The following is a 13,521-nucleotide window of genomic DNA, read 5'->3' on the forward strand; positions in this document are numbered from 1 at the left end:
CGCTCAGAACCGCTCCGTCCTGCAGCTCAGTGTGCGCACACCCGTCCATCCCTCTGCTCTCTCTCTGCAGTGTACGGGAAGCCCATCGCCGCCTGCAGCTCCTCGTCTCCGTCCCCCGTCCCCTTCCCTCAGGGCGGAGGACCGAAGGCAGCAGGAGACGAGCTCAGAGACGGAGGAGGAGGAGGAGACGCCCAGAACCTTCCTCCACCCAGCGTGGACAACATCCCCCGCCCCCTCAGCCCCACCAAGCTCACGCCAGTGGGTGGGTTCTCTGATCCACGTCCACACAGGTTCTGCTTAGACCCGTCTGCTGTGGCCCAGCAGAACTCTGCAGGTTCTGTCTGCTCCTCTGGGTTCAGACAACAGAACTCTGCAGGTTCTGTCTGCTCCTCCGGTGTCAGACAGAACCTGCTGAGTTCTGCTGGGCCACAGCAGAACTCTGCAGGTTCTTTCTGCTCCACCGGGTTCAGACAGAACCTGCAGAGTTCTGCTGTGGCCCAGCAGAACTCTGCAGGTTCTGTCTGCTCCTCCGGTGTCAGACAGAACCTGCTGAGTAATGCCAGGAGCAGCAGGAAGTGCTGAGTCGCTGTTAGCCGCGGCGCTAGCCTCCAGTGAATAGCCGCTAGCCGTTGTTCTGAGGTTCTGGAGCAGCAGGAGTCAGAACCTCCAGGTCCAGTTTCTTCAGAACCACCCAGAGGTGAAACCTACTGGGAGTGGAGGAGAGTGGGCGTGGCTCTCTGCACTCTGGGCTCTGATTGGACAGAAACCAGGAAGTCCTCTAAGGAGACGATTGGATGGAGAAACCGTTTAAATGCAGAAGGTTCTGAATGTTTCACCGGGTCAGAACCTTCATTTCTCCAAGCTAAACATTCTGGGGGGATGAACCTTAAAGCGTGATTGTAGAAAAGATGAAGACGGTAACCGGGTCAGACAGAGTCCATCTTTCTGACCCGTTTAAACAGTGAATGGTGGTTCTGATGGAAGGGAAGGCGGACATTTGGAGGTTTTCTCACTGTTTTCTAGGAAGATCTCAGCTCCTCTTCATGAAGGACCTCCGCTCGGTTCTTTCTGAGCGGAGGTCCGGTTGGTTCTGGTTTTTGTTGTTACCTGAGAACATCATGAAGCATCAATGCTTCACGATGAATAAACTCGTGGTGTTGCTCCGCAGCCCACTCACAGCTACGGTACCAGAACGACGCTGACCTGGAGGTTCTGCGGCGCCGTCTCAGCAATGCTCCGCGGCCCTTGAAGAAACGGAGCTCCATCACGGAGCCTGAGGGCCCCCAGGGGCCAAACATCCAGAAGCTGCTGTACCAGCGGTGGGTGGAGCCTCCTGGGAAACGCTGATGGACCTGTGGAGCTGATCCGGTTAACTGAAGCTGTTCTCTCGTTGGCTGCAGGTTCAACACGCTGGCAGGAGGCATGGAGGGCGGCTCAGGTGAGACTCAGGTACCTCCTCCTCCTGATGTCAGCGGCTCCGACTCCTCCGCCTCGCTCAGGTGCTTCCTGTGTTGCAGGTAACCCTTTCTACCAGCCCGACTGCCTCCTGGGGGACATGGACGCCGTCCATTCAGCCGCCGGGAACGTCGAGCTCGGAGACAAGAGTGTCAGCGAAGCCGGCGTGGAGGACAAAGGTCAGAACCTGAGCTCGGACCGGCGCCGCTCCTCTCCTCCTCTCGCTCCTCGCTCCTCTCCTCCATCGGCGGCTGCAGAGACCCCCAGAGAGACGGAGAGCGGGACCACGTGTCCCTCGGCCCAGCCCAGCCGCTGTCCTCCACCGGAGAGGCTCCAGGACAAGAGAGGCGCTGGCTCCGCCCACAGCAGCGTAGGCCACGCCCCCTCCTCACCCGCCGCCCCGCCGGCAGCGCCAAAGGTCCACATGTTGGAAGCACGCCGCTGTGGGGGGGGCGGACTCCCCTCTGACGGTGAAGGTGTGTGTGTGCAGGCCAAGCGGACCAACCTGAAGAAGCCGACGTCAGAGAGGACCGGACACGGTCTGAGGGTCCGCTTCAACCCGCTGGCGCTGCTGCTGGACGCCTCGCTGGAGGGAGAGTTCGATCTGGTGCAGAGGATCATTTACGAGGTGAGAGGCTCAGTCCTGTCCAGGCGGGTCTGGAGAGCAGAACCTTCTGCAGGTGTTGCAGGACGCTGCAGCTGGATGAGCCTCAGGTCTTCCTGGAGCTCCTCCTGATCCCTGCAGGCTGCACCGTGACACCTTCCTCCTCCTCCTCCTCATCCTCCTCCTCCTCCTCCTCCTCCTCCTCCTCATCCTCCTCCTCCTCCTCCTCTTTTATCTAAGGTGGAGAACCCCAGCATGCCCAACGATGAAGGCATAACTCCTCTTCACAACGCGGTGTGTGCGGGTCATCACCACATCGTGAAGTTCCTGCTGGACTTTGGGGTGAACGTGAACGCCGCCGACAGCGACGGATGGTGAGTAGCGGCGGTCTGGGTTCTCCGTGGTTCCTCCGTGATCTCCAGTGTTCTACTGTCACGCCTCCAGGACCCCTCTCCACTGCGCCGCCTCCTGCAACAGCGTCCACCTCTGCAAGATGCTGGTGGAGTCCGGGGCGGCCATCTTTGCTACCACCATCAGTGACGTGGAGACGGCGGCGGACAAGTGCGAGGAGATGGAGGAGGGCTACAGCCAGTGCTCCCAGTTCCTCTACGGTGGGAGGTCCTCACAGCCTGGGGTGAAGGTCCCTCTGCTGCAGGCTCATCTTCTCTGCTTCTCCGTCCTCTGCAGGTGTGCAGGAGAAGCTGGGCGTGATGAACAAAGGCTCGGTGTACGCCCTGTGGGACTACGCCGCTCAGCAGGACGACGAGCTGTCCTTCAGCGAGGGCGACACCATCGCCGTGCTGCGTCGCCATGACGACACCGAGACCGAGTGGTGGTGGGCGAGGCTGGATGAGCGCGAGGGATACGTGCCCAGAAACCTGCTGGGGGTGAGAGAACATCAGCTGCCTCACTGCTGAGGAGCTGAGAGAGACGAACAAAGCTTCAGAAGGTTTTAACGTCTGGAGGGGGAAAGGTCTGGAGGTCTGGAGGTTTTAATGTTTTAAGGTTTTAACGTCTGGAGGTCTGGAGGTTTAAGGTTTGGAGGTTTTAAGGTCAGAAGGTCTGGAGGTCTGGAGGTCTGGAGGTTGCAGCTACAGCAGAAACGTCCAACTTCTGCTTTCTGCCACTCAGGGATTTAAAACCTCATTTTCTTAAACTTTGCTGTAATAGAGCGAATCTATCTAGAATATTAGTGAGCTTATTTTGAACATCTAAGGTAAAACCTCTTCCTGTTTGTCTTTGGGGGCGGGGCTTAGAGAGGGAATGAGGCTCCTAACTCCTAACTCCTATCTCCTATCTCCTTCTCCCTGACCTTTCCTGGGTCAGCAGAACTCCATCAGGGAGGAAAGGAGCTTCAGCTGCAAACATGGAGGATGGAGTCAGAAAGATGGAGGATGGATTTAGATCCTACAGCTTTCTTACTGCTCTATTCAGACTGTCTGATCGTGGAGAACCTGATGGTTCTGCTCTGGCTGAAGGGTTCTGACCCATTAGACAGATTTAGATGCAGCCTCTGAGGACAGAACCTGAGGGCTTCTGTGAGGAAGCCTGCAGAACCTTGTTTCTTCAGCCTTAAACCAATTGTTGCTGTGTAAAAGCTCGTCTTAGTAAAGTTCTCAAACAGAGCGAGTCAGAACCTTCTGCTGGGCTCGCTGTGGTTCCTGTAGCAGATCTGACGGCTAAACAGAACCTCCAGGTCCAGTTTCTCAGACCAGAACCAGAACTCCGGGTCAAGCAGCACATTTTGATTCTCCAACATTGTGGGAGCGTTTGCTGAAAACCGAGATTATTATGAATGAATGAAAGTTAAATTCAAACAATAGTGAACGAAACCAAGAGAGAAAAACACGAGAGATAAATGTTCAGAAATCAGTTTAAAAAGGAGCAGGAAGAAGTTTAGTTATTTACTGCTGCAGTAATATGTGTCCCTGTAATACTCTAATATTCTTACAATCATAAAACTGCACCAATATATATTATATAAATACGACATACGCGTAATGAACTTATAATAAATGTATAATATTACCAAAAATAGAAAGATACAAGAACACATGTTTCTTGTATGCACTTTTTTTTAATTTTAATTATTAATTTGTTTAAATTTAATATCCATTTGGTTCCATAATTGTACAACATGAGACAATAGGATGTGGCAGCTGTGATTGGTTCAGCCAGCCGGCAGCAGGTCACATGGTTTCCTTTGAGCGGTTCTAAGATGATGAGGTAACGCTCTGGGTGTTGATGTCTCTGCAGCTGTATCCACGGATCAAGCCCCGGCAGAGATCTCTGGCATGAAGAGGAGGAGGAAGAGGAGGAGGAAGAGGAGGAGGAGGAGGAGGAGGAGGAGGAGGAGGAGGAGGAGGAGGAGCAAAGAGGCGGAAGACCCGGTCCAGACGGCTCCATTCTCAGAAGGAGCATCTCTTCACCTGCTCGCACCTTGGTCCAGTCCATCAGCGCTGGGCAGCATGAGGGCCTTGGAGCGTGGAACCATGACGGCGTGTCCAACATCCTGTAAAGATCATTAAAGCGGCTTTTGGTTTGGAAGTGACTCTGATTCCCAGGTTGGATCAATGAAAGTGAGGAAGGAGAGAGGAAGTGAGCAGAGAGCAGACCCGTGTGTTTCAGAAGGGATGGAGGACGTGGTTCCTGCTTCACAGCTAGCGTGGACGGTGGATTCCCTGCTGATGAAGGATCAGGAGGACGGAGGAGACAGGAAGGAAATCAGAATGTGAAGAACACGTTCAGGTCCTTAAAGGTTCCCCTAAACTCAACCTATCTGTTGAAAGTTGGCTTCAAATGAATCCATGAATCAAATGTCTTTCTGTGTTCGTTTGGACTCTCCAGCCTCAGAATAATTCTGGTTTCACATTAAACTCCATCTGCCGGCTAGTTTAATCTTTAATTCTCTTATTTTGTTGCTTTATTTAAAACTAAACATTGCTATTTTATTATTAGTGTTGTATTCACCGTTCAGCAACTTTTTACTCACTGCTGCCATCTAGTGTACAGTTTTTGCTGCACAGTTGAAGTTGTGTAGAAAATGAGGCAAAATGTGTTTGAGGAGCGTGGAACCATCACACAGCCAGTGTAAAAATATAATAAAACTATAATCCAAGAGAAAATCAAGGTGTGGACTCTGTATTAACATGGGCAGTCCAGTGGTTATAGACTGGTTCTGATAAGTTATAATAACAGCAAATAATACAAAATCAGAGAGTAGTAGGAGAACATAGCAGAGTGAGTATTAAATAAAACATGAGCTTTGAGACAATTCTGTTCCTCACTCCTCTGCTGTCTTCAACAGTGTCTCTGCTTCCTGCACAGGAGATTGCTGCTCAGGTGACATCCTCAGGGAACATGGAGGTTCCTTCCACTGTTCTGCTGATGACTCCCAGGTGTGTCTCTGCTATGAAGGCAGCGGTTTCTCAGCAGACTGACGCTTTAAACGTCTCAGTGATGGTTCATGGTGGAACCTCCACCTCCGCCATAGATCCGCTCCGTGGCTCAGTGTGTTCGGCTGGTCATCAGCGGCCTGGCAGGAAACATGGAGGCTGATCTTAAACTTGACAGCCAGGTTGGGGCAGTGTTAAAACATTTTTCATCTGAAGCAGTTAGCAAAAGTAAAGCCTTTTATATCAAGGAAACTGTTTGAAACAGTAATTCATGCATTTGTTCCATCTAGGCTGGATTTCTGTAACTCGCTCTATCTTGGGCTTAGTGGTGCATCCGTCACCTTTTAACTGGACCAGGAAGCTCTGAGCACATTACCCACAGTCTGACTTCTCTTCATTGGTTGCTTTTACATTTTAGGATCCGTTTTAAAGTTCTCTTCTTTGCTTTTTACATGCAATGTGTTAAAGTACAGGACATTTCCATTTGAGTGTAAGTGGATCTGGATTAAATCTCTTTATTTAGTCATTTTTCACAGCAGGACATATAGATGAACAAGAAGCCACGTCATAAAAAAACATCTAAATCTTTACAAGTTTTCTTAAGTATTTAGAACAAAAAGTCACAATTATGCATTGTGAGCTTTATGTTGAAATCCCATCCATACCACATATGGGCAGTGACGTCACGCAGTGACCTGTACTTTGCTCAAGCTGAGGTAAGGAGTTTGTCAGGATAAGATAAAAAGAGATATTTTTATTTCTCTCTGCTAATAATTTCCATTTATTGTAAAAATAAAACCAATGTTTTAGTTTACTATTTAAAGCTGCAGAGGTTTGGATCGCCACCATCAGCAGGGTGACAGCAGAACCTTTGTGACCCAAACACACAGCATTCACCTGGTGTGTGTGTGTGTGTGTGTGTGTGTGTGTGTGTGTGTGTGTGTGTGTGTGTGTGTGTGTGTGTGTGTGTGGTGGACTTTACCTGGGTAGACAGGCTCAGCCTCTGGACTCACCTGTCAGGAGCGGCTCAGGTAAGGTTGGGTCATTTCAAACCGACATTCATTCCCAGCCGGAACCGATTCTGCAGAATTCTTTGCTGGTTCTGAAAGGTCCGATAATCACATTTATTCGGCTGAACTACTGAAAACGTCCAGTCAGCGTCTGGACCCTTCAAAATTAAACGAGACCGACTCAGTCTAATTTAAATTAATATTTCTGTTTACATTGTTGCTCGTGCTGATCCCACGTTTTATACATTATTTGAAAGTGGCTAGATATACTTTAAAAACATAATCCATACATGCTGTCTTTATTTTGAAGAGTCTAGCGGAAGTGCTAGCTTAGTTTAGCAACATGCTACGTGTTTAGCATGCAGCCGGACCTACGTTACATCTTTTAACAATAATTCATTTTATTAACGGTAGCAACTTTATATATATATCATATTGCCACAGAGTTAGACGCTGGTTTATTGCGACATTTCACCAAAGGTAAGAGCACTTTTTTATTTTAACCGTCCGTCTCAGAGTGGATGCTGGTTCGGTATTAATCACACATATTATATTTTATGCTATTGATAAATATGTTCGATGTTCTAAATGACTGTTGACATAGTCACGCAAAGGTAGAATTGTATTTATCCAGCAGTTTAAGGGACGCCCTTCTCAAGATGGCGTACACGGTAACTTGTCCGCCATCTTGGATGAGTTTGTACAGATAGTTTGATACCATATACGTAGATGCCTGGTTGGGCGCGGGTTCGTACGTCAACGTCACCGCCATGTTGTATGAGGCAGAAAGAAGTTAAGTTCTGTTGTAGTGAACGTGGATCAGAGAAGATGCATGGAAATGTACCAACCCTATATATATATATATATATATATATATATATATATATATATATATATATATATATATATATATATATATATACACACACACACACACACACACACAGTATGTGTGTATATTGGTGCTTGTATATTGGTGAAGTCAGTAGACATCAGACAGAAGTTGTAAAGGTCTCCTGGGTTTGATGTCCAATGGTCTTATTTTTTCCAGGAGCCTCCAGTTATTAAAGGCAAGGCTGTACAGGGGAAGTAAAAAAAGTTTTTTGTTGAGTTTGGTGCCAACGATTAGTCCTGAACAGCAGAAATGCTCTTCGTCTGGTTTCATCTATTCCCAAATATCTGCAGATATTGTCCTGATGGAGGCTCTGGACCTCTAATCATTAAAACATAATTTTTCTGTCATTCTGTAAACGGTGCATAAAGAATGACCTCAGACGGCATCAGATGAAATATTTGACTAACATCTTGATCTCTGAATGTTTTCCATAGAGAAGCACATTATTACTAATTCTGACATCGTCACATAAAGCTGTTGTTTCCCTCCGTGTCTCTTGCTCCTGCTCAGAAACGTTCTAGAGGAAGAACAGCAGACAGACCAGGCTGTGAGAACCTGAATGTTTAGGTGGAAAGCGTTAAAGTCATCCAGCCTCTCCTTCAGACCAGCGCTGAGTTCAGGTAGATCTGCAGCGCCATGGCCGAGCGTTTCCACCTCAACACCCCGCTGCTGGAGAGCGTCAGCATGTCCCAGAAGGTGGGAACCACCGTGTACCTGAAGATGGAGAACTCACAGCCCTCTGGTTCCTTCAAGATCCGTGGGATCGGACACCTCTGCCAGCAGGTGAGGCAACGTCGCTCTGGGCTGGACCTGCTCAGATCTGGACCTCCTCAGGTCTGGACCTCCTCAGGTCTGGACCTCAGGTCTGGACCTCAGGTCTGCTCCTCAGGTCTGGACCTGCTCAGGTCTGGACCTCAGGTCTGCTCCTCTGGCCTGGGCCTCCTCAGGTCTGGACCTCCTCAGGTCTGGACCTGCTCAGGTCTTCTCCTCAGGTGTGGACCTGCTCAGGTGTGGACCTGCTCAGGTCTTCTCCTCAGGTGTGGACCTGCTCAGGTCTTCTCCTCAGGTGTGGACCTGCTCAGATCTGCTGCTCAGGTCTGGACCTGCTCAGGTCTTCTCCTCAGGTCTGGACCTCCTCAGGTCTGGACCTGCTCAGGTCTTCTCCTCAGGTCTGGACCTCAGGTCTGGACCTCCTCAGGTCTGGACCTCCTCAGGTCTGGACCTCAGGTCTGGACCTGCTCAGGTCTGGACCTCCTCAGGTCTGCTGCTGACTGCCTGACGTGTTGTTGCAGCTCGCCACGCGGTCCAGAGGAGTGGTCTGCTCTTCAGGTAAGGTCTGAACGTTGAGCCTCTGTCGTCCTGCTGCTCTGGAACCCACCACCGTCTCTTCTCCAGGGGGGAACGCCGGCATGGCGGCCGCCTACGTGGCCAGGAAGATGGGGCTTCCAGCTACCATCGTGGTTCCCTCCTCCACCCCTCAGCTGGTGGTCAGGAGACTCCAGGACCAAGGTGCTGCTGTCAGGATCGTGGGGAAGGTAGGAAGGCTTCGTCTCTTCTCCGTCCTTCCATCCATCCTGGTCAGGTCCTGAGGTCCTCCTCCTTCAGCGTGACAGACGCTGCTGGTGTCCACCGAGCAGGATGGCCACCAGTCAGCTTCAGGTCCTGGAAGCTGCATCTGAGTAGAAGTTCTGAAGATTTGGGTTTGTGCTCTGGAGCTGAGAGAACCCGTCCAGAACCTCGTCCACAGAGCTGTAGGTCGGTAGCTGGTGCCAGAGGAACCCTAACCTCCATCCTGCTGGTTTCCTCAGGTTTGGGACGAGGCCAACGCAGAAGCTCTCAGGCTGGCAGAGACAGAAGGACTGACCTTCGTTCCTCCGTTTGACCACCCGCTGCTCTGGTAAGACCCTCCATGTCCTCACGTCTGCGTCCTGCAGCCATCAGAAGGTTCCAGCGTCTTTGTGTCTGCAGGGAGGGCCACGCCTCTCTGGTGGCCGAGGCCGCCGCCTCCCTGGGGCCCGGCGGGAAGCCCGGCGCCGTCCTGCTCTCTGTGGGGGGGGGAGGACTGCTGTGTGGGGTCATCCAGGGCCTGAAGGACGCCGGCTGGACGGATGTGCCCGTCATCGCCATGGAAACGGTGGGGGCAGACTGCCTGAACGCCGCCATCAAGGCGGGGAAGGTGGTGACTCTGCACGACATCACCAGGTTGGTACCAGGCAGCAGAATGATGGACCTTAGACCTTCAGACCTTCAGAGACCTTAGACCTTCAGACCTTCAGACCTTCAGAGACCTTCAGACGTTAGACCTTAGACCTTCAGACCTTTAGAGACCTTAGACCTTTAGACCTCAGACCTTCAGAGCTTCAGACCTTCAGACCTTTAGATCTTAGACCTTCAGACCTTAGACCTTCAGACCTTTAGATCTTAGACCTTCAGACCTTAGACCTTCAGAGACCTTAGACCTTCAGACCTTCAGAGACCTTAGACCTTCAGACCTTCAGACCTTCAGACCTTAGACCTTAGACCGTCAGACCTTCAGACCTCAGACCTTCAGACCTTCAGACCTTAGACCTTAGACCGTCAGACCTTCAGAGCTTCAGACCTTCAGACCTTTAGATCTTAGACCTTCAGACCTTAGACCTTCAGACCTTTAGATCTTAGACCTTCAGACCTTAGACCTTCAGAGACCTTAGACCTTCAGACCTTCAGAGACCTTAGACCTTCAGACCTTCAGACCTTCAGACCTTAGACCTCAGACCTTCAGACCTTCAGAGACCTTAGACCTTCAGACCTTTAGACCTTAGACCTTTAGATCTTAGACCTTCAGACCTTAGACCTTCAGATCTTCAGACCTCAGACCTTCAGAGCAGAATCTTTCACTCATGGGGTGTCTGACTGCTGTCCTGTGATTGGTCAGGATGTATTTCTCCTGTAGCTGTCCTGTGATTGGTCAGGATGTAGCACTGAAGTGGCGCTCTTCAGCTGTGGCGGTTTAAGCGGTGGAACGCTGCTTCCTCCTAGCGGGGCAGCCCCCCGTAGCTCCGCCCCCACGGCGTGCGGGCAGCCCCCCGTAGCTCCGCCCCCACGGCGTGCGGGCAGCCCCCCGTAGCTCCGCCCCCACGGCGTGCGGGCAGCCCCCCGTAGCTCCGCCCCCACGGCGTGCGGGCAGCCCCCCGTAGCTCCGCCCCCACGGCGTGCGCAGGCTTTGCTAACAGGAGAAGGTTTCCTTCAGCCACCTGAGCCGATGCTGTGAACGCCGTCTCTCCAGCAGACGCTGGTGTTTCTCTGCAGGAGGACTGACATGTTTGGTTTTATTGCTTTTTACGTCATCAGATTATCAGGAAATCAGCCTCAGCTTGGTTAACATTCATCTAACTCTTCATCACATGAAATATTAGGTCCGGTGGGTTTTCTACTGATCTTATAAATGGTTATTAATGTGATAAATATATTCTGGTCAGATGAAATATGCAGAATATGTTTCTTTAAATACATAATAAAAGTCTGGCTTTGACCGATGATTTATTAAAACACAGTTTAATGTGAATGATCAGTGCTGCACTCTGACCCCTGTCTGCCCACCGTCCACAGCGAGGCCAAGTGTCTCGGAGCAAAGACGGTCTGCCAGAGAGCCTTTGAGCACAGCCAGAGCGGCGAGCCGACCATCATCTCAGAGCTGGTGACGGACCAGGAGGCGCTGCAGGCCGTCCTCACCTTCCTGGGTTGGTGGCTTCACTTCCTGCAAACATGAGCGGAGAGCGCCGGGCACTCAGACCGCCTCTGCTGCTTTGTTGCAGATGAGGAGCGCGTTCTGGTGGAGATGGCCTGTGGAGCAGCGCTGGCAGCCGTCTACAGCGGACTGATAGCCAGATTACAGAGCCAAGGCACATATTCTGACAAGTTTGACCTCACAACGACTATTATTATTATTATTATTATTGTTATTATTATTATTATTATTATTATTGTTGTTATTATTATTATTATTTCAGTATTATTATTATTATTATTATTATTATTATTATTATTATTATTATTATTATTATTATTTTGTTATTATTATTATTATTATTATTATTATTATTATTATTATTATTATAACTTTTCCTTGTTTGGAAGTGTCCCAAATGTAGACTCTTCAGGTTTTGTTCATGTAGACCTTTAGATTAAACCGTCACTCATGAAATGTTTACAAAGAGCTTAATTAGTTTAAGAAGTTTAGAACAGAAAACAAAACTGCACATATTCATATTCTTTCTGCACATATTATAAACTGCCTAATTGTTGAAACATGGACATCTAGAGTTTGTGGAGCCGCAGAACCACAGCAGCATCTTGAGCCTCTCTCTGTTCTTCTTAGGTCGCCTGCCAGCTCCCTTGCGTCCCCTGCTGGTGGTGGTGTGCGGCGGCAGCAGCATCAACATGGAGCAGCTGAGCATCCTCAGACAGAAGCTGCAGGCCTAAACCGATGCATTCTGGGAAATATGCAGTCAGTCATATTGGCTGATCAAAATCTAACTATGGCTGATTTAAGGTGCAATAATTTTATATGTACGTGTAATTTGTGAGTTGGCATAATTCAGTGAAGTTTCCCTGACTGCAAGTGACATTTTCACCACATGATGGCGCTAAAGTTTTCAGGAAGAATTCAGCCTCCCTGTGTGTGCAGAGTTGAAGTAATTTATATGTTTTAATTGCTCTGTTTCCATGGATTCATTAATGGAATGAAGTGTTTAAAATAAACCTGCTGCATTTCTGCATATTTTGGTTTCTTCTTATAAAATTTTCAGCTTAGTGCTGGAGCTCATTATCGGCTTTTAGCAGAACCTGGATGTTATTTCTGCTTGTCTGCAGTCAGAGGCAGTGGATACAAAACGCTTCACTCTGTGGCCTACTAAGAGTTACATCAAATTATTTACAAACTATTAAGACAGAATAACACATTTAATGCTGGTTAATTGCTCTTAACAGGAAATTACCTTCACGTTTATTTTTGTCCAGTTCTTTTTTTTAATAAAAGACTGAAGTAGCATTATCTTAATTTCCTTTAACAATTTATTGCACCGTAAGGATGATTAAAGGATAACGAGCTCGTTTTCTGAGTCGGGCTCAGTGTCTGATGACATCACGCCGGGTCCATGATAGAAACACAAGCAGCAGAAAAGCTGCGTCTGCCTGAGCGTAGCTGACCCACATGCACCAGCGTCCTCCTCCTGGATGAGACCAGGCGCTGATGGATGCAGCGGCCTGTTTCCGTGACAACGGCAGGCGATGCTTGGTGGAGGCCGCAGCGAGTGGCAGCTATAAATAGGAAGGAGTCGACAGCAGTGGATGGAGGAGCTACTTATTACCATGGTGATGTTGATGCCTCAGGAGCCATTGCTGAAAATCACAAACCTGACTCTTAAATCAAACACTGCCTTCTAATCTAGACCCAGAACCCGGCCGGACCGCCTGCAGCCTTGATTTAGTGAGGAGAACCTGATGAGGCTCCTGAGGAAAAAGGTTCAGCAGCTCACAGGAAATGATCCGAGTGCTTCGGCTGCTTTTCAGTCGTTTTAATTTAAAGGCTAAAAAGGTCAAATCATTCAGGATACGGTTTGATTTTCTTTATTTACATAATTAGGCCTGCATTAATGTTTCCTGAGATGAAAAAGATGGAATATTTAATAATGAAGCTTTGGAAGAAGGGGAACTTTATCATTCAGCTTGGTTTTAACAGAGAAAAATGCAGAAAATGAAGCTGCTGTGAATAACTGCTGAACTCAGCTTGATAACCGCTCAGGCTTTATGTTGGTGTGGAACTGTTGCTTATTGAGTCCCGTCTGACTACATAAAATTAATTTCTTTACTAAAAGTAAGAGACATTAATTTTACAAACGTGACTAAAGGTTTGATATCCAAAAAATGTCTGAAATGTAGCAGAACTTCTGGCAGCAATAAACTTCAGCCAAGCTCAAAATGGAGCAAATCAGCTTAAAGAAAACAGTCTTATAAAATTAATTAACGTTGATTAATGCGGAATTAATAATTATTTTTAATGAATTAGTCACTGAAAGGTAGATGATAAAGTAGATGTTTATATATTTATGAACATGAACTGTTGTGTGAGGCAATAATCAGCTGAGTTACTATTTCCTAGTTAAAGGTCTTCTAATTAAACCA

At 48.8% G+C, this 13,521-nt stretch overlaps 2 protein-coding genes and 1 long non-coding RNA gene across 14 annotated transcripts in view; all 3 read left to right on the top strand.

Moving 5' to 3' along the window:
* The window catches only part of LOC105917347 (apoptosis-stimulating of p53 protein 1), a 44,523-nt gene extending 39,339 nt beyond the window's left edge, over positions 1-5,184 (top strand). For 8 of the 10 annotated variants that reach the window (XM_036135054.1, XM_036135052.1, XM_036135050.1 and 5 more), the window contains 8 exons: positions 71-262; positions 1,169-1,319; positions 1,401-1,438; positions 1,518-2,083; positions 2,300-2,433; positions 2,504-2,670; positions 2,747-2,946; positions 4,316-5,184. In XM_036135054.1, coding sequence (XP_035990947.1) covers positions 71-262; positions 1,169-1,319; positions 1,401-1,438; positions 1,518-2,083; positions 2,300-2,433; positions 2,504-2,670; positions 2,747-2,946; positions 4,316-4,357 — 1,490 coding nt within the window. In that variant the 3' untranslated portion in view covers positions 4,358-5,184. The remainder of the gene's footprint in view (positions 1-70; positions 263-1,168; positions 1,320-1,400; positions 1,439-1,517; positions 2,084-2,299; positions 2,434-2,503; positions 2,671-2,746; positions 2,947-4,315) is intronic. The other 2 variants (XM_036135053.1, XM_036135059.1) reach the window with 1 other exon arrangement.
* Positions 5,185-5,494: 310 nt separating this feature from the next.
* LOC118562599 lies at positions 5,495-6,353 on the top strand. Its single transcript, XR_004930685.1, has 3 exons — positions 5,495-5,636; positions 5,745-6,170; positions 6,285-6,353. It is a non-coding gene; the product is annotated as an uncharacterized LOC118562599 (long non-coding RNA).
* Positions 6,354-6,414: 61 nt separating this feature from the next.
* Positions 6,415-12,116, top strand: sdsl (serine dehydratase-like). Of its 3 annotated transcripts, none has more exons than XM_036135061.1 (9): positions 6,415-6,485; positions 7,870-8,142; positions 8,652-8,688; positions 8,755-8,894; positions 9,168-9,256; positions 9,328-9,561; positions 10,948-11,078; positions 11,154-11,240; positions 11,717-12,116. In XM_036135061.1, exons 2-9 carry the CDS (start codon positions 7,996-7,998, stop codon positions 11,818-11,820), a joined length of 969 nt encoding a protein of 322 aa, XP_035990954.1. In that variant the 5' UTR covers positions 6,415-6,485; positions 7,870-7,995; the 3' UTR covers positions 11,821-12,116. The 3 variants fall into 3 exon arrangements, with proteins under 3 accessions (XP_035990954.1, XP_035990955.1, XP_035990953.1); XM_036135060.1 differs by lacking the exon at positions 6,415-6,485 and adding an exon at positions 6,603-6,944; XM_036135062.1 differs by lacking the exons at positions 6,415-6,485; positions 8,652-8,688; positions 8,755-8,894 and adding an exon at positions 6,602-6,944.
* The last annotated feature ends 1,405 nt before the right edge of the window (positions 12,117-13,521 follow it).

This window comes from Fundulus heteroclitus, unplaced genomic scaffold (genome assembly GCF_011125445.2).
Source record: "Fundulus heteroclitus isolate FHET01 unplaced genomic scaffold, MU-UCD_Fhet_4.1 scaffold_99, whole genome shotgun sequence".
Classification (NCBI taxonomy): Eukaryota; Metazoa; Chordata; class Actinopteri; order Cyprinodontiformes; family Fundulidae; genus Fundulus; species Fundulus heteroclitus.

Excerpts from the sequence above, each read along its gene's own strand:
- sdsl (XM_036135061.1), top strand. The coding sequence starts at position 7,996 with ATGGCCGAGCGTTTCCACCTCAACACCCCGCTGCTGGAGAGCGTCAGC. Across the intron at positions 9,257-9,327 it reads TTTGACCACCCGCTGCTCTG|GGAGGGCCACGCCTCTCTGG; the intron begins GTAAGACCCTCC and ends TTGTGTCTGCAG. Across the intron at positions 9,562-10,947 it reads ACTCTGCACGACATCACCAG|CGAGGCCAAGTGTCTCGGAG; the intron begins GTTGGTACCAGG and ends CACCGTCCACAG.